Here is a 19,448-nt window from a genome sequence, read left to right on the forward strand (position 1 = left end):
CCATTCACCAAAAATTCTTCGTTGCGGTAGGTCGTTCGGCTTCAATTCTTGCACCAGCTATATTTTGAAAGGCTTCACACCTAAATCCTTTCGCAAAATTTTCCACGTTGTTGAGTAACAGAGGCCCAATTGCTGCGAACGGCGACGAATCGATAATTGAGGGTCATCATTAACACTGGCCGACTGGCCGATACAGCTGCGATATTTTCTTCAGTTCGCACTCTACGTAAGCGTGCTGGTGGTTTCATGTCCAATAATGTAAATTTGGTTCTAAATTTAGTCACAATAGCTCGAATAGCCACCTCAGTGGGTCGATTAAACTGACCATAAAATGGAAGAAGCGCGCGATAAACTTTCTTAACAGAACACGCATTTTTATAATAAAATTCAATGATTTGCAAGCGTTGTTCGTTTGTAAGACGATTCATGGTTAAATCATAGACCAAACTGAAGATGTTTGACAGTGAAATAAAACACGAAACGTGCGTCAGCTGTTTAAACCAACTGTTTAAAAGATAATTGTTAAAAATTCACCCGTTACTTACTGTATCCTGCCAATGGGCATATTGTCAACCTCTCGGCTCATCTCTAAAGTTGCTTGATTACGAATTTGATTATATTGACTTATGCTATTTTGCATAAAGTTCATTGAGATATCACTTCTAGGATCCTATTAATGAAGAGCGCATAAGAAACATTGATAAACGAATATTTATTTATACTTACCGCTCCCTGTTTCGGTTCCAAACGTTTTCGCATTGATGCTGTTGGACGTTTCATCGTTATGTAAGACGTTGACTGGAAAACGCAATAAGATTTTTTGTAGGTTTTAAAATTAACTACGATACTTAATTTAAGAATAAATTGCATATACTAACTTTTGAGGATGGCGGTTTTATCAAAAAAGTACGAATCTGATATTTTTGAAGCACCGGATCATCACGTGCCTTCGCAGTGCCCTCCTCATACATAAGCTCACCATCCAATTGTTGCAATGTTTGCCCACTAACATGCACCCGGCCAGCCTCGCCTGTGGATTCCAAGCGATTGGCTATGTCAACATCTTTCGACCAAATATCAAACTGCCACTTATTTGCACCAATGACGCCAGATAAAATATTTCCTGAGTGTACGCCAATACGCATATCAATATCCAGCTTTCGTTTCATCCTTTGGGGGGAAAGTTTAATTCAAGTGTTGGGAAATCTATTTTTATTTCAAATACGTTGTTACATTATGCATATGGAGTTACCTTACATCGCGTATATCTTTGATCATACGTAAACCAAGGTAAGTGCACGATCTGGCATGGTACTCGTTGGGGATGGGAACGCCGGCCACGCAGTAATAGCAATCGCCCAAAAATTTAATACGCAGAACATCGTACTCCTGCAAATGAAGTTTCTTGTGTGATTGTTCGTGGAAACGGGAACGAACCTATAATGTTTTCGTTTTTTTTTTACCTGTGATGCTGTGTCGAATTTGACAAATAAATCATGTAAAGTCTCCACTAAAGTTTTTACATCCAACGTCGTAGTCAGATAAGTGTAGTTGACAACATCCGCATATAAGATTGAGACATCATTGTGTGGCTCAATAAAGAGCTTTCTATGATGACGAAAGTGAAGAAGATGTGGACAATATTGTAGACACTAGTTTAGTAAAAAATCTATACGTAAGAATACATGCTTCTTTATAGAAAAGCTGTACGCAGTCATGCAGCTGGAAATCTTAATAAAATTATGGAATAAAACTAGAACCAGGACCCTATCTACGGAATAGCACTAACCAACGAAAGTCGGTTTTGATATATGTCATTTGAGATTTTTAAAAGTATATTTCTAGAAACTGACAAATTGACACCATATCAAGGCGACAGGAACAATATCTCTGTTCACCAATCCTGTAGCCATAACACCAAGACTTCAGTAAGGGTAAGGGTAACACATATGAAGTACTATGAAGAGAAGAAGGCAAAATACATCTTAAGGCCACAGTTCATACCTCAAATACATATATTATCTATAATCTGCCACATAAATACTTTACTAACTTTAGCCGAATATAACAAAGTGTGCCAGTTGCTTATTATTATTGTTAATTAGAAACACCAGGTAAAGCCAATCCCTTTTTATCCACAGATTTCGCATTGAATACTTTACACGATCCATGTCGAATACTGAAGCGTTTCTATTCACTTGTAAACAATGTAGATGCCGAATCTTCACTCGATTGTTTTATCTTTGTAAAGTTCATTCAGCTCATCATTGTGTCGTCTACAATACTCGGTGGAACCAAAGTGAAAAGATACGTCAATTTCCGAAATCGTCCAAACTATTATGCCGTGAAGAATAGGGAAGGCATGATGAAGGGCTTATAAAGTGTGGATTTTACTCATCGAGTGAAGACTTTTGTCATGAACTCTTGGCATGAAAGGCTGTCTGTTGGATTTTAAGGCTTATACGAGGTGTGTTCAAAAAGTATCACGAATTTTGAATTTCCGCAGGTTACGTACTATATATTCGAATTTCGATTTCTTTAATAATAACACAATTAGTTCCTAAAACTACACAACCCGAAATTTGTGTTTGCATTAAACTATACCCAACTCATAAATATTTCTGCATCAAGAATAGGTGTATATAAAGTTACAATTTTTAGTATTTAAATAAAAATGTTTACTTACTCGGTATCCAGCTGTCGCCATAATGGAGTTGGCGTAGAACTATGGAAAATCAAAAAGTTTAATTAATACAAATTTTGAATACTCAGACCTGTCTCTATAAAGTTCACCAGCTGGTTTCTGGTAGGACGACACGGTACATATCAAAAAGTATGCTCCAAAAAGTATCAGAAGCTCATTATCTTCACACCGCTGTATGAAATTAATAGTGCGGGAGCCAGGGGTCGATTTTGGACTGCGTTTTTACACCGTTAAATTCTTGACTATACTTGTGACTTAGCTGTCATGAATAACGAAAGTAAACGTCAGCTGGCGCACCCGCGGTGGGTGTGATTGTGGGAGGGTACGAAACGTGTCGAAAAAAAATTTCTACCAACTCATTTTATACCGGATGAATTTTTTTTCATGTATTGTTGACATTTCCTAGAATAAAAAAAAAATAGTCAGTTGCGCCGTAGAGGGGGACAAATACGTCAGCTGAACGCAATGATACATTCTTGCTTCGGCTGACGGTCTTCCCACCGCTATAAACGCAGCTGACCATCATTATTATATTTTCATATGTGTCAAAAATTATGTAAAAAAAAATTCTATCGGCATAACTAGTTTTACTTTTTAATTTATTTTACAAGTTCGCCTGTTCAGCTGACGTATTTTCCCTCCTCTACGGCGCAGCTGACTTTTTTTTTATTCTACTACAATAAATGTCAACAATAGACAAAAAACATTTCAGCCGGTATTAAATGAGTTGTTAAAATTTTTTTTCGACACGTTTCGCAGCATCCCACGTACGTACCCACCGCTACTGGACCAGGTGACGGTTGGTTTCGTCATAAATTGGATGGCGTCTGCCTTCAGTATTAAAATCAGTCGGCATGAAATGATGAGGTCAAAATGACCCCTGGCTCCCGGACTATAACCGCTTTAAACTTGAAAAAAATTAGAAATTTTGAAAACCTATTATACTTTCAAAGTGAGTGTATAGCTACCCAAACGGTGCATTTCTTTTCGGAAATGCTTTTGGTAACGGCATTTCGTTTATGGAGCGTACCGTATGCAGTGCAAACCGAAGTAGCTGTTTGAATGAAGTTATACCTCACAAACAAAATTTAAGATTGGACCGAGATTTTTTTTTTGCATTTTAAAATGAAATCAGCCGATTACCCATTACATATGTACGAGGAGTGACAGTTAAATTCCGGAAGTTTAATTAGAACTATTAAGAAGTTTGGCTTTTTTTTTATGCATGCTTTTTGGAAGTAAATTTTTTAGTGATCAGCTTTCAGAGTAACGGCAGAGATGGGATGAGTTGAGTAATAAACAAAGAGAGTAGTGGATGAAAAAATGTGGTGAGTGGTTAACAAAAGTGAGTATGTACAATTTGCGCCTGACGGAAATGCTTATTTTTTTTCAATAGCCGTGACATCATTCAACGTGAATTTGCTACTGCTGGACAGACATGTAGTGTACAAGTGTAAAGACGCCTTCTATTCGTCCCTTCCCTGCTCGCTATTTCTATGCTCGATTAACTTGACGAAAAATTTGCACATGAAAGCAACAACAAAGTTATAGAGTAAGATTTGCCTGTGGAAAGCTTACAACAACTTTATGGCGAATTGAGTAATGTAGGTGGCGCCATTAAAAAAACAAACTTTATTTTTCGCGATTTTGACAAGTCTGACGTCAGCTCCCTTCGCAATACAAAACGAACGAACAAAACAAACAAAAATAGGAAAAGTTGCTTGTTTCTGAAAATTCAGTGAATGGCTTGGTAATATTGTGATTTGTGAGATTTAAACTAATCAAACTAATGAAAACGAAGTTCCGTGTGTTAAATTGTGAAAGCACAAATTAATATAAAACCTCTAAAGGCAGCTCTATTGCAGCGTTGCCAACATATGTGTTATGCATGTATGTGTTGTAATACCAGTTGCATCATCTATTCCCCATTTTCTAACTCTTGGCGAAAAGAAGATGCCTTATGTAGGTGCTCTAGAGCGGCTCGTATTTTCAATTTGCAGCCCTAAAGGCTCAATCTTGCTCCATGGCAATGCAACGGACCCACTCCTCTGTTCATTGTGGAAGAGTTTTTGGCGAAAAAAGGCATTCCATTATAGCTGCGGTATCGCCCACTCCAAATTTTTTTATTGGTTGTTACGCGAATTAGTGAACAGCTATTTGCTCATACTAAAAATAATTACTTATTAAAAAAAATATAATATTACAATTTCTCAAACTGCTCCGAAATATCAATACAATTAATATAATTTCGAACGTGTTTGTGCAAACTAGCAGCGTATCTAGTTTTTTTTGTTCTTATTTTTTAAAATTTGATTACTTTTTCATTCACAATAGATTTTAACTGCCGTTTTTCGGCAGAGTTGCCATCAGAAATTCCCCTTATCCGCTTAAATCATGATTCAATTATACAAGGTTAAGTAAAGTTTGACAACTGATTTCGGATGCTACTTAATCCATTGATGCAATTTGGAAGCAAGGGAAAAAAGGGCATAAGTTTATCCCCTTTCTGAAAATGTAGTAAAAAATTGAAAAAGGTCGTTGTAAGCCATAGAATAATTTTATGTTATTTTATAAGTGGTACTTAATTATTTATATTTTTAACTTAACTATTCCCATGGATTTGTGTCATATATATATGTATTTTGACCATGCATCGGATTGGAATCTATAGGTGCCATTTGTAAACCTAAACTGAAGTAATAAATATAATAAAACAACTTGAGAATAGTGGAAACTCTTAACGAGGAAAACCCACTTTTATTTCGTCACGTCCGCTAATCATACATTTGATTTTTTAACAAGATTACCTGCAAAGTTACAAGTATAAAATCTGTGTTAAAAAAAAAGATAAATTCATATATACGCAGAAACACAAGTAGACGCCCAAAGCATTGCATACTTTACTTACAATTATCTTATCGAATGCTCATTGTTCTCTTCTTTTGTTTATTGCACTGGTTAAGATGCTTTATTCGAAAGTGCATCCGGCATTTAAAAAAATCGTTTAACGTCATCGCGTAAACTCACGTTTTCACTTAATCTGAACAATTTTTGTAAAAATGATATCCCACCGTAAAGCTTCCTGCCGTTGAACTGGTTAAACGCTGATTCCAACATTTTAATTTCGTCCAAGAACTCGGTGCTTGGTTTAACTAATCCGCCCTTAGATAAAGTGCCAACCCAAGTAAATGTAGGCTCATTGCATGAACAATTGGTCAACTTTAATTTGCGTATTATGTAACCGGCAATATATTCAAGGGCATCTTCGTGTAAGCTATCAAAGTCAGCGTCCTCATTTAATGTACGTTTCATAACTGTTTTTACAAACTTTTATTCCTGAAATAAATGCTGACTTTTAGCATCCTTCATATGCATTAAGAGAGTAACTTGTTAAACCATTGAATTTGATATAGATTTGGCTGCCATGATATTTTAACGACAGGAATGAGATAAAACAGAAAATTTAATTTCGTATGTCGAGCATAACAATATATGACAATATATGCATGTATGTCCATTTGTTACCGTAAAGACATTGCAAAAGTAGAAGTTCAGTCGATCATTCCTTCACGTAAGAAAAACATTGGAGTTAGAAGAGTTAAAATTGAAAAAATTACAACTTTATTAGTTTATTGTTTATTTATCTTGCAAACGCTCGCTTATCAACTCTGAATTGCTGGTCAACGTTACAAAGGCGCTCCTCTTATCCTCTATCAACTATGGCGTAGAAATATATGGCCAACATGCTAAAAATAACATCAAGCTCCTAGCGTCTCCTTACCATACTTCTGTCCGACGATCTTTACGTGCATTTCTTACTTCGCCAATAAAAAAAATCTTGGCAGAATCAGGTCTACCATCACTAATCGACAATGTGGAGGACAATATAAGGAAACTTTATCTTAAGCTTGCTCTCACTTCTAATGCTTTGCCACAAAAATGCTTTCACTTGGCAGCCGTGCGTGCACGGGCTCCTAAGATAGCTTCATCAATTTCCAAATGCGCCTCTTTTGCAAAAGACAATGGACTGCCCTTAAGACTATTATCGACGAGACATGGCCATTACCCGCCATGGGTGCTAAAAAAATCATCTTTTATAAACGACTTAAGTTACATGCAAAAATCTACTACGACATCGGCAGAGTATTGCGCACATTTTTTAGAAATTTCATCTCGCTTTAAAACCACTAGTTGGCAGCTAATCTTCACCGATGGTTCCAAAGCGAATTACACTTCCTTTGCTGTCGTGAAAGAGAATGGAGGGCCTATATCGTATTGACTACTACTTCCGTTTTGTTCAATTTTCACCGCAGAAGCAACAGCAGTTCTCTACGCCATGCAGTATTCGTCAAAATCGAAGGGGAAACACATTATATGCACAGACAGTCTGTCCTGTTTTCAGGCCATAAAGAACTATAATAATTCCAACCACATTATTGGAACCATAAGAAATATCCTGATTTCTCACCCTCATAATATCAAAATCATGTGGGTACCAGGGCATACATGCATCAACGGCAATACAATCGCTGATAATACTGCCAAGGATATGAGCATTACTCCTACGATCACATCAAACCTTTTACATATGTAAAAATGATGTTTATCGACTTATAAAGCAGCATAGGCAAACCAAACTAGTAGCTGACTGGTTTCACTATAGCCACCATTACTCCAGGATTAATCCTAATCGTACTAAGCCAACTTATCTATCATCCTTCCCATTTAACTATACTACGCCATATACTCGCTTACGCATTGGTCACAGTGTAATCACCAATGCATATCTACTGCAAGGGAGGCAACCAAGCCTGTGTCCATTTTGTAATACTCCAGTCAGTATCCTGCACTTGTTTGCCTTTTGCCCTGGACTAGATAGACAAAGACGGCAGAATTTTGACGGTCATGATGCACTATCGCTATTAATTAACCCTTCCGATTCCAACATTTCGAAAATCTATAAATTTCTGAAGGACTCTGATCTTCTATATAAACCTGGAATTCTTCACCAGCCAGCTGAAAGCCTCCGTTGCTAGCGCTGCGTTATATTTTTGTTTATTTAGCAATTGTATTGTTATTTAAGCTTTTAAAAAATAAATTAAATAAATAATTTTCACAGAACTTTCAATAGAATTGAAAGATGCGAAAGTCTAAGCAAAATGGAATAGGCAAAACAGTATTGCCTGCTAATTTTTTCAGCAAAAATTTTAATTTCTACGCTTTTGAGTACTTTTTCTTTAGAATTTGCTCTGAAATAAAAAGTAGCTTTTCCAAGAGGACAACACGGATTTATTAAGTAGCTTCAAGATGGCTAACACAGGGTGAAAATTGGCTACTTACATCACCTTTAATTATTGCTTCATGCGCTTAAATTATAGGAATTAAGTACAGTAGATAGATGATGCGGATTAGTTATACTTAATTCCTGAGATAATTCCATCGTCTGTCTATTTTATAATATTAAGTCGCATCGCACGGGGACGCATTATCAAGGTGGCGTACATGAAGTCAACGAAGCTGTAACCGCATTGCTGTGCGTGATACCCTCGGAGGACTACAAATGGTTCTTTCAATCGTGGGACTAACGTTAGAATCATTGTGTAGAGTGAAGGGGAGACTATTTTGAAGATTGTTAATATAATTTTGCGGCCGTCGTAGCTGAAAGGGTAGGTGCGTGACTACTCTTCCGAATTCAGAGAGAACGTCGGTTCGAATCTCGGTGGAAGACCATAATGAAGAAAAAGTCGCAGGCAATGGCAAACCTCCGAGTGTATTTCTGACATGAAAAAGCTCCTCTTAAAAATATCTGCCGTTCGGAGTCGACTTGAAACTATAAGTCGCACTATTTGTGGAACAACGTCAAGACGCACGCCACAAATAGGAGGCGGAGCTCGGCCAAACACCCAAAAGAGGGTGTATGCGCCAATTATGTATACATATAATATAATTTTGCTCGTAACTTAATTTTCTTGTATTTTATTGACAAATTCCCGGAATTTAATTGCAACATCTCGTATATACATACATATGCCCATACATACCCCACATCATCGTTTGCTGATCGTCTATGGTTTTTATTTTTTTTCATATGTTCGATTCGTATTTTCACGTCCTCTTCAATTTTATTAGCAATTTGTGCTGGAATAATACTCAAAAGTAGACTTTTCTAAAATATACCAAATGACATACTTCAAAATTTTTAGTAACGTATATTACAATATAGAATACAGATCTATGAAACAAATTTACCTCTTGATCTCTAGCAGCTCGTAACACTAAAGTCTCTTCAACACATTGCCGCTTGTCGAGAAATGTCGTACGAATAGTCACTTCACGTGTCAGACGAAAGAACAGACCAAACATATTGACACAGGCCAAGAAAATTCCTTCCGATATGATTTTTGGCAAATCAGTTTCTTTCAAACCATCAATCCGACGACGATATATCACGAACGTAAAAAGTATAATGTAGGATATTGATACAGTCACACCTAAAATAAAAGCATGTAAATCTTCGGCGATTGGCATAAATATGTAGATGGTATATATAATAAAACTGTAGTACGTCGGTACGGTAATGTTGTAGTCTTTGACGGCGCGATAGATGGGTATAGATATATCTAAAAGTAAAGCAAAAATACATTTTAAATTTCGATTGAAGCCCCGTTCGAAACATGGCTCCTCACCCATCACTACAAGCGCAGAAACCGCCAAACAAACTGTTGTGAACGCCAGCCGATCATATCGTTTATTGGCGGCAAAACGAAAATTGATTAGCAACACAAAAAGGATAACTATTGTGCAGCCCATGTAAATTCCTATATCTAAGTAAATATCTCGTTGATCCTGGAAAAATATTATTTTTAGTTTTTTATCTCTTTGCATAATAAATATTGGGTTAAAAACGTACACTTGTAGGAAACGATATTATAAGCAACAATGAATGTACCATTGCGGTAAGTATTAGAATAAATATGAAAATTCCCAGATGACTTAAGCGCAGACGGTTCATGTAGGATATATAGTATTGTTCCAATTCCAGATTGCGGCATTTTTTCTGGAATCCCACATGGAATATAATATTTATAGTATAGATAGATATATTATAGTTATGTACACTAGAATATTGATTTTACCTTCAGGTAGCCCAGCTCCCATTTCTTTTGGTCCACCAAATTTGTTTCATGGCCTTCATCCTGAGCCCGATTAGCCTCGGTTGAGGTTTCTAAAAACGAATTCATATTATCTGCCTTGTGTACTTAGTTATTTAGCATCAGTGTTCTAAAAATTAAAATATGTAAAATATTTAAATATCTGTTTAGACCAGGGAAAGAGATCTTTTAAAACAAATTATTATTATTATTTTCTTGTGAGGGCATCTAACTGACAATTACATGCGTGAGATTGGTATAAATAGATATTCTACAGATATTCTGGCAAAACTTTATTTCAATATCATAGCGTTTGAACAAATAGTGCAGTAACGTTATAGCTATCGGTAGAAAAATTAACTAAGTTTATGGATCACCAACATGTTATCATATTTATATGAGGGTTAGAGGTGCACGTAGAAACCGTTTTCAGGTATACACGGCATTAACAGAAATCAGTGGGCACTGCACAGCAGATTCTATAAAAGATGAGCGTGAATTCATCAAATTTAAAGGGTGATAAGATAGCAATGATAATTTGTATAGTTTTTAGGTTTCAGCCATATTCAGTAAGGTTTGCTATTTCATCAATCATCGTTTCTTGCTTACTGAACGTGCCGAATGTAATCAAAAATTCTATCGAAATTCCAGCGAAGTAATAAATAAGCAACGTAAATTTCGTTGTAAGATCAGTCGCCATTATGACTTGATGCGCAGATAACTCGCCGCATCTTGAAAAAGTTTGAGCGTAAGCACACCTTTTTTTGGATTTTAAGTCATGAACCAGGCAGAAATTGGTGCGAAGCGAAGAAAATCTATTTGGCGACGATCTGCTGTAGTTGAAAGTGCTGGAAAATTGGGCCGCTGAAGAAACGGGAGAAAAGGACGAGCTGGTGTGGCTGTCTTTGAATGTCAACGAAATGGTTAACCCGTGGATGCTTACAGATGAGCTGAAAGATAATGGATTCGTGTATGGGTGTATTGTTCGTAAACTTTGTTTAGCAGACTTTGAAGCATCGTTTCCGGATTGGAGTGGGCCGAAAAAAATTTTTTAGGATCGACTTGTAATGGTGCGGAAAAGTTGCAAAGTAGTCTAATAAAGTGTATGCCAAATTTCAGCCCAACCGAACGATACCTTCTGTCGCCAGCAGAGGCATCAGGTATTGAAATTTTAGTTGATGTTCTGAAAAATTTTATTTTTTCAGGATACTTTTCTTTTCTCTATGCATACATTCCGGAGCACATTTCATACCAAAAATAAGGACTATAAACTTATTAGACATACATTTATCCCCGATTAAGCACCTGTACACTATATAATAATAATAAAACGTTATTGACTGTGCAGTTTTTTCCTACTTTTTATTGCGAAAATACAAGTACATAAATATTTTTGTAGCCCAGAACCCACTAGGTTTAGGTTGCTGCACTTTTTGTTCCTATTTTTTGTTTTGTTTTTGCTTTTGTTTGGTTTTTTTTTTTAATTTTATTTATTTTGTAATTTTTATTATTTTTTATTTTATTTATATTTTTAACAGGTTTTGTTCTTTTTTTCATGTTTTGTAATAATAATATTATAAAATAAAAGCTATTTCAAGAAAACACTGCGGTTTTTAAACTTAGAGCAATAATTCATTTCATGTTTACCAAAGTTTTTTCTTTTTGTCCACATTTTGTAATATTGATAAAAAATTATAAAATAAAAAGTATTTCAAGAAACTCTGCGTTTTTTGAACGTAAAGCAATAGTTCATTTCATATTTATCAAAGCAGAGGGAGTATTGTGCTTTGTTGTCAAACTGAGGCATAGTTTGACGGGATGTTAAAATACTCCGAATGAATCCATCCCGAGCGTCACTTCCGCATACTTGAAGCGATGCTTCAGTAACGAGTTTCACCATTCACTCCACCGCAAGTGTGTGGCATGGATATTGAGAGGACGCCCAATTCTCATTCACATTGTTGGATGATAAAATCTCCGTAAGAATTTCATTTGTTACGTTCTTTAGAACGGGGGGAGAGATTATATTTACCGAAGACCAGTTTATCATTTTGTTTATCATCAGCATCAAAATCGAGATTGGGTAGAGTGTGACATGCATGTAGTAAACTGTTTCGCTCTTGCAAAATTTTTGCGAGAGCATCGAGGCGAATTTCTCGTCTCTAATCAGTCATCAGTCCGGATGTTTTCCGGAAGAGCATAACATGCTTTCCGAGAAATAGAAACATTAACAACATCTAAAAATTGTATTTAGGTGCGAGTTACCGAGTCCGTCTGATAGTTTCAAACAGGAGCCTTGGCCCGTTTTCAAGAGAGCTATTATTTCGTATTTTAAACCACATTGGGACATAGACTGTCAGTAAATATTTTACAAGTATTCTGGACCACAGCATTTTTTATTAGTAATATGCTTGGTCATCTCATCATGGCGTCATTGTCTTTATATAAGTTCCTTTCTTTCAGGTGTGTCCACTATTCCGATACGGCCTATACGAGCCCTCTTTGGTCTGACAGAAAAGCTTGCTCTTTTTGAGGAGCTTTTTTTCTCTTGGACATGAGTTTGTAAAATCTTGACTCTTACAAGTTGAAATATCAAAAAGTCATCAGCACTTTTTTTCAAAGCAGGACTTCTATGTGCAGAATACAAATTTCAATTTATTTATTCATTTATAATGTCTACTATTACGCGTGAATGTGAAACTGTGGGAACAGAAACCTTGTTATAAATACAAATGATTTTCTTGGCAACTTATCCGGCTATGATCGAAAATGCCGGCTCTCTGTTTCCTCCTGACTCTACCCCCACTTCCCGTCTTTGAAAAAAACAAGATTTCTGTACATCTTCATAACTTGGTAGTTGATTGTCGACATATAAACTTTTAATAAAAGATTATAATTAAATGCTTTTATACGAAACAATATCTTTCGAATAAAGCGAAAAAAAATAAGCATAGTAATTGCTGTAACTTCAATTCAACTCGCAGTACAAGGACAAGCTACTGGGAGCTCCATAAACGTATTGGTTGATCAAACAAACAGAGTGGAGTGTAGTGAATTAAGTTGTTTCGGTGGACCTTCTCATATAAAATTTGTATTTTCGAAAAAGTTAAAATTGTTCAGAATTTAAACTGGAATTTCAAAATTTGAGGCCTCTGCTAGCGACGGAAGATAACGTTCAATTGGACTGAAATTTGGCACAAACTTTATTAGTCTAACAGTGGAACTTTTCCGCACTATTAGAATTCGATTCTAAAAAAAATTTTTCGGCCCACTCTACCCTACATGCCAGAAATATACGAGTATACCTTCTCTCTACCTTCGCTTAAGCTGCTCAAATTTATTTTATATTTTTTTTGTTATCTTAATAAACAACACTAATACAATAAAAAATTGCTTATCTATATTAGTTAATTTAATTTAAATTTCATTGTGGTGATATTCACACGCAAATTCTGAAATTATTTTCACTCACATGCTTGGAACGGGAAAAGTTTCTTAGAAATTCTTACCCGTTCTACGAAAAAAAATTACAAGAGGAGCACGCTTTGTACTTTATAAGGCAGTGTTAAGCCGTCTGAACTGCACGTCTTACGCTACACAGTGGAGCGACCCATGTAAACTAGCCGCCACGGCATGATGGCGATGGGAACACTATTGTCATTGAGGCTTTGAACTACCTGGCACCTGCTGGGAGGTGTGTTTCAACCAAGAAAATGCTAATTGTAAGCACTTATGTAGTTGTGAAATCCCATCAATGACTATTATAGTAAGCGGCTATTGGGTCAGCGTCTGACTCAGAAAGAGCGGCTGAACCACCCCGGAATGTTGACTAAAAGTGGTCAAAACGGGCATTTGACGACTTCATACTACAACAACGGATACTGGATTCTGAGCCCAATAGGATTCTGGTATTATGTCACTGGAAAACGATTTGAATTGATTATGTGAGCTGGAAACTGTAGTGACTGTCCCATTAGTATGCGGATTGAAACCTCACAGAAACTGCGGTATAGATATTGCTACAATTGCCCCCGTCCCGGTAAAACCGTGGCAGGCCTTGAGGTACGTTCTCATTTCGTTGCCGTTAAGTATGGGATACAGATTAGGTTGAGCTTGCTCCCTATTAACGCTGTCAACCCTCGCGTCTGCCTCCCTGCTTTGCAAAGATAACCACGAGGTCTTAAAGGCGACTGTACGAACGAACCGGCGAAGCGACCTCAAAGGGGGACCCAACAACTATGAATATTTTAAGACAAGTAAACAAGAGTAATCCTCTGAAGCAAACAACGGAGCACCTAACTAAAGGCATCGAGATACCGTCACCATTTTAAAAAGGCACACAAACAGCGAGATCCCCAGTACGTGTAACCAAAATTAATCCAGAGATGGAGGTTATCATCGTGGATACACCGAAGACGATTGCTGCCTCCACTAGAGAATGCTACATACCGCCAAGGAGTACTCCCATTGACAGCTTTTTTGGGACTGTTTCGGCTATGGACGACAGAGCTGAATTGGGCACACAACAAGATATGGAACCAGCAGGAGGTGCAGCTCTTATCCAACCGCAGACGGTGACCCAGCAGCCCCAATTGATGAAAGTACGCTTAATGTCTCTGGGAAGAGAACTTATTGAGTTGCAGAAGTTCTGAACATCGCAGAGAAATATGCATAAAGGCGGTGTAGCATCATCAAACGACTTCATACTGAAGTCATGCTGCAGATGGACCAAGAGAAAGGCGGAGGTGGTTGAATGAAAAGAATACTCCAACCCAAGAGATGAAGGCTCTCCTTGCTAGTACCCGTATACTACCAGCAGCAGTACAGGGCGTACTTAACGGATATTACCAGCAAGGAAGTGCTGTTGGATGCTCTAGAGATACAAGCTAAAGTCAGAAGGCCAGAAAACTCTGCAATAAGATTGCAGAAGACGCCAAGATGGCTCTAGACCTGAAACATCTTCGGGAAAAATAGGTCCGGTGCTCGCTATCGGAAGCAACATCCCCGATTAAATGCTACAAATGTTGGGAGTATGGACATGTAGCTACAAAATGTAAAAGAATTGGTAGATTAAATTTTTGCTGAAGATGCGGCGGGGTTGGAACACAAAGTTAATAAAAAGCGTGCATGAGGATAGTACAAATTAACCTCAACCATTGCAGAACTGCTCAAGATATATTGTGGAGGAATATGAACGAGCTTAAAGCTCACATCGCTCTAATCTCCGAACCATGTTCTGCTATTGACATCTATAACTGGCTGGCTGATAGCCAGGGCTGTGATCTGGACACCAGGAAATAAAGCGCTGCAACGCAAGCCAGATGGTCCACAGAAGGGATATACATACATGGGCGCAAGTAGACGGCCTTTTCATTGTAAGCTGCTATGCATCACCGAGAATAACCTTAGATGAATTCGCGGATATGTTGACGCGGATAGCGACAGATTTCCGACACAGAAGACCTATCATCATACATCCACTTTAACGGGTGGTCGACCACGTGGGGAAGCCTACGGACCAACCCCAGAGGAAGAATACTAGTATAAACGTTTGCTAGTCTGGATCTGATGCTTTTAAACACGCCAGGTTGGCACTCGTTCGATACAGGTACTAGGCTATCAGTCATAGACCTTGCCTTCGCCGATAGATCAACGGCAACTCGTGTGCCGGGGCATATTGCAATGTACACCCACAGTGATCACCATGCAGTCATAATGGACCTGCAACAACTTGCACGCCCAAGCCGACAAGAAAAGTGCAAAGAGTGTCTTGGTAGAGAAATGCTTTTGACGCAGAATCTTTCCTTGCGATCTGGAGTGGGGCGTACTTTGCTGCTGAACCTGCAGAACAGCGAGCAAACCAAGTAGCAAAACGATTGGAAGAAGTCTGCGATGCAACGATACCGAGGCGCAGAGAAACTTCTAACCGGGAGCCTGTATATTGGTGGACAGACGAAATCGCGAAACTTCGAAAACGATGCAAAAAAACTCGCAGAAGAGCTAAAAGAGCGCTTGGCCGGCCATCTTATCCTGCTCAGCAGGCCTTTCATAAAGAAGCTTGACACGCATTGCAACAAGCAATACAGGAAAGCAATTTCCGTTGCTTTATTGAATTAAGAAACTCCGCAAATACTGACCCATGGGGTAAAGCATATAGGACAGTTATGAAGAAAGTGAGTGGAGCAAAAACCTCCCAACCCACATGCCCTCAAGCTGGGAAAGGTGGCCCCTTACCTATTTCTTCCCCAGAGCCCTGTAAATGTAATGGGTTTACATCCCTCTCCCCCGCAGTCAGAAGAGTAAGAGTAAGAGCGGATCCAGAAATTTTTGTTGTACTCTACACTGAGTGTATCAAGTCTGGTATATTTCTCAGGCGACAGCGTTTAGTGCTACTGCTAAAACCGGGCAAATTGCCAAATGATCCATCAGCATACCGACCCTTACATATGTCTGTTAGATATAGTGGGGAAGGTACTAGAAATAATCATCTGTGGGCGGTGGCAGAAATACCTAGAGCAGCCAACAGGACTTGCAGAGCGACAATTTGGCTTCAGGCGAGCAAGATGCACTTCCAACGCCATTCGACTGGTGGTAGAAATAGCGAGGCTATCAACAGGACAGGTGGCGCATCTGGCTCTATGAAATATTGTTAAACGTTAATGACACGTTGGACATAAAGAAGACTTTCAACTCAGCAAATTTGACGCTAATTCTTTCAGCACTGAGTGGTCTTGGAGTGCCTTCGTATCTGCTTCGGATTATCCGGAGCTATTTCGATGGCAAAATTCTTGAATACGACACAGACGACGGACCTACAAGGGAACAAAAATTGGCACAGCAAATGGTGTCACTTGACGAATGGCAGCGAAGATCGGTTTATTCTTCTAAAGGCCGCTTGACGCACGAACTTATCCCTAACCTTAACACGTAGTTACGGCGAGGACTCGGAGAAGTGGATAACTTCCTCTCTCGGGTGCTTTCAGTATTATCTGCATAGGTTTGGTCTCTCGGCTTCACCACTCTGTCCTACCTGTCCAGAGAATGTTGAAGACGCACGACACGTACTCTTCCACTGTCCAAGATTCGCAAGAGAACGTGAGGATTTAGCCGCTATCCTTGGAAGACAGCCAAGTGAGACTAATTTAACTGGCAGTATGTGCATTTCAAAACGTTGCTGGGATGCTGCTTGCAAGTTTTCCAAGCAAGTATTGCGTACGCTATATACGCGACCAAGAAAGGCGAACGATAAAGCTGTTTCAGTACCGGCAGCTAGAGCAAAATAATATTAACGTCCTGTGCCGCATCTGATCAAACCAAACTTCCCGACAAGTGCTAAAGCTAACATGAAACAGTGTTCCAGAGGAGAACGACTCAGACATACCGAAAACAATTACGGACGCTTGAGTTAATGACTCACGACCATATTATATGCAGACAAGACGGTAATTCACACGAAATTACCGCACACTTTCGAGGTTGCACTTCTATCACCGACATATAGGTAGAGAGCCTGGACGCAGGTTTCTTTTGTGGTTGTTATCCACAATCACGGCTCCACCCTCGATGTAGTGCAAATGCGGTCCCGGGGTGGAAGTCAGCCGAAGAGGGGAGGTCTGTTGTAGTGGGAGCGTGCCCCACATATCATTGGCGCGACGGCATCAATTGAATGTTTCTGACATTTTTATCCTCCCCTCCCACAAAAACAAAAAAAAAAAACAGAATACAATCCAAAAAGTCCATCCCGTCGAGTTAAGTAGTTATTGCCACCATTATGTGACCACAGATTATATATGTATATATATATATATATGCATATAAAGTTGCAAATGTACAATAACACAGGCCTGCGAAATTTAACTTTTTTCAGTTTCTAGAATGGCTGTACTTGTTTCTTGTAGTTTTTTAAGCGCTGAAAACGAATCTGACCTTCAAAATGCTCCATCACGTCAGGATTTTTGGTAAATGAAGCCTAAAAGGTCAAAAATGGCCATTTTAGCCATTTTTTATAATTTTTTTGGGATAGAAAATTTTTTTTTCAATTTTCGACGAAAAGGTCGCATAGTACAACTCTTTAGCTTTAAAACCCATTTTTTTAAATTATTGTACGATTTTTTAAAAAAAAGTTATGACATTTTGAAATTAACAGTTTCAGTTACGTATACGTTGGGTATAACGTCTATTGGCGTAACTGAAACTGTTAATTTCAATAATAATAGGACTATGAATAAGTTCGTGCGGTTTTTTCGAAATTTGAAACTTTATTGACGTAAAATGGTTACAAATTTAATATTCAAAGTATTGTCCATCGCTTACTACTACTTTTTCCCATCTTTCTGGCAATTCACGGATTCCCTTTGTGAAAAATTCGGTCGGTTTTGCCGCAATCCACGAATCGATCCATTTTTTGACTTCATCGTAATTACGGAAGTGCTGGTCAGCCAGGCCATGTTGCATCGATCGGAAGAGATAGTAATCGGATGGCGCAAGGTCTGGACTATACGGCGGGTGGGGTAGGACATCCCATTTGAGCGTTTCTAAGTATGTTTTGACCACTTGTGCAACATGTGGCCGAGCATTGTCATGTTGCAAAATAACTTTGTCGTGTCTATCGGCGTATTGCGGCCGTTTTTCTCGCAGTGCTCGGCTCAAACGCATCAATTGTCGTCGGTAGACATCCCCCGTAATCGTTTCATTCGGTTTCAGTAGCTCATAATACACAACACCCAGCTGGTCCCACCAGATACACAGCATAACCTTCAGGCCATGAATATTCTGCGCCGACGTCGATGTTGAAGCATGGCCAGGGTATCCATACGTTGCCCGACGTTTTGGATTGTCGTAATGGACCCACTTTTCATCGCCAGTCACAATTCGATGCAAAAAACCCTTTCTTTTGTGCCGTTGAAGCAGTTGTTCGCATGCCATAAAACGGCGTTCAACGTCTCTTGGCTTCAATTCATACGGCACCCAATGGCCTACCTTTCGGATCATTCCCATGGCTTTTAAACGTTTGGAAATGGTTGATTGATCAACTCCCAAAGTTTTTGCAACCTCTTCTTGCGTTTGAGCCGGATCTTGATCGAGCAATTCCTCCAATTCGGTATCCATGAACTTTGGCGGCGCACCCTCGCGTTCTTCGTCTTCCAAGCCAAAATCACCACTTTTAAAGCGTGCAAACCACTTCTGGCACGTTCGCTCAGCTAGAGCATGCTCACCATAAACTTCCACCAAGATACGATGACTTTCGGCTGCTTTTTTCTTCATATTAAAATAATGAAGAAGAATTCCCCGCAAAAACACATTATTTGGCACGAAATTCGACATTTTCAAGTGTGGTAAAAATATTGTTGTTTACGCTTCAAATAAAAAACTTATACTGACGTTTGTGCCTTACGACAGTAGCTCTCCAATGAATGTTTGGAAATGTGGATCGATGGAATAATAATCAAGTTACGCCATCTGTTGTAAAACCGCACGAACTTATTCATAGTCCTATTAATAAAAAACTACAAGAAACAAGTACAGCCATTCTAGAAACTCACCCTCGCAGGACTGTGTAATCAATAATCAAATGTACAATCATAATGAGATTC

General features: G+C 38.5%; 1 protein-coding gene across 1 annotated transcript in view; it reads right to left on the minus strand.

Annotated features, from left to right (window-relative positions):
* Positions 1-19,448, minus strand: part of LOC129242701 (adenylyl cyclase X E) — a 41,561-nt gene that overhangs the window by 15,967 nt on the left and 6,146 nt on the right. The window contains exons 2-12 of the mRNA XM_054879500.1: positions 9,841-9,985; positions 9,615-9,761; positions 9,391-9,550; positions 8,954-9,324; positions 8,746-8,870; positions 2,687-2,725; positions 1,464-1,608; positions 1,253-1,389; positions 879-1,170; positions 727-798; positions 546-670 (exon numbers count right to left, since the gene is read on the minus strand). Coding sequence (XP_054735475.1) covers positions 546-670; positions 727-798; positions 879-1,170; positions 1,253-1,389; positions 1,464-1,608; positions 2,687-2,725; positions 8,746-8,870; positions 8,954-9,324; positions 9,391-9,550; positions 9,615-9,761; positions 9,841-9,945 — 1,718 coding nt within the window. The 5' untranslated portion in view covers positions 9,946-9,985. The remainder of the gene's footprint in view (positions 1-545; positions 671-726; positions 799-878; positions 1,171-1,252; positions 1,390-1,463; positions 1,609-2,686; positions 2,726-8,745; positions 8,871-8,953; positions 9,325-9,390; positions 9,551-9,614; positions 9,762-9,840; positions 9,986-19,448) is intronic.

This window comes from Anastrepha obliqua, chromosome 3 (genome assembly GCF_027943255.1).
Source record: "Anastrepha obliqua isolate idAnaObli1 chromosome 3, idAnaObli1_1.0, whole genome shotgun sequence".
Lineage (NCBI taxonomy): Eukaryota > Metazoa > Arthropoda > Insecta > Diptera > Tephritidae > Anastrepha > Anastrepha obliqua.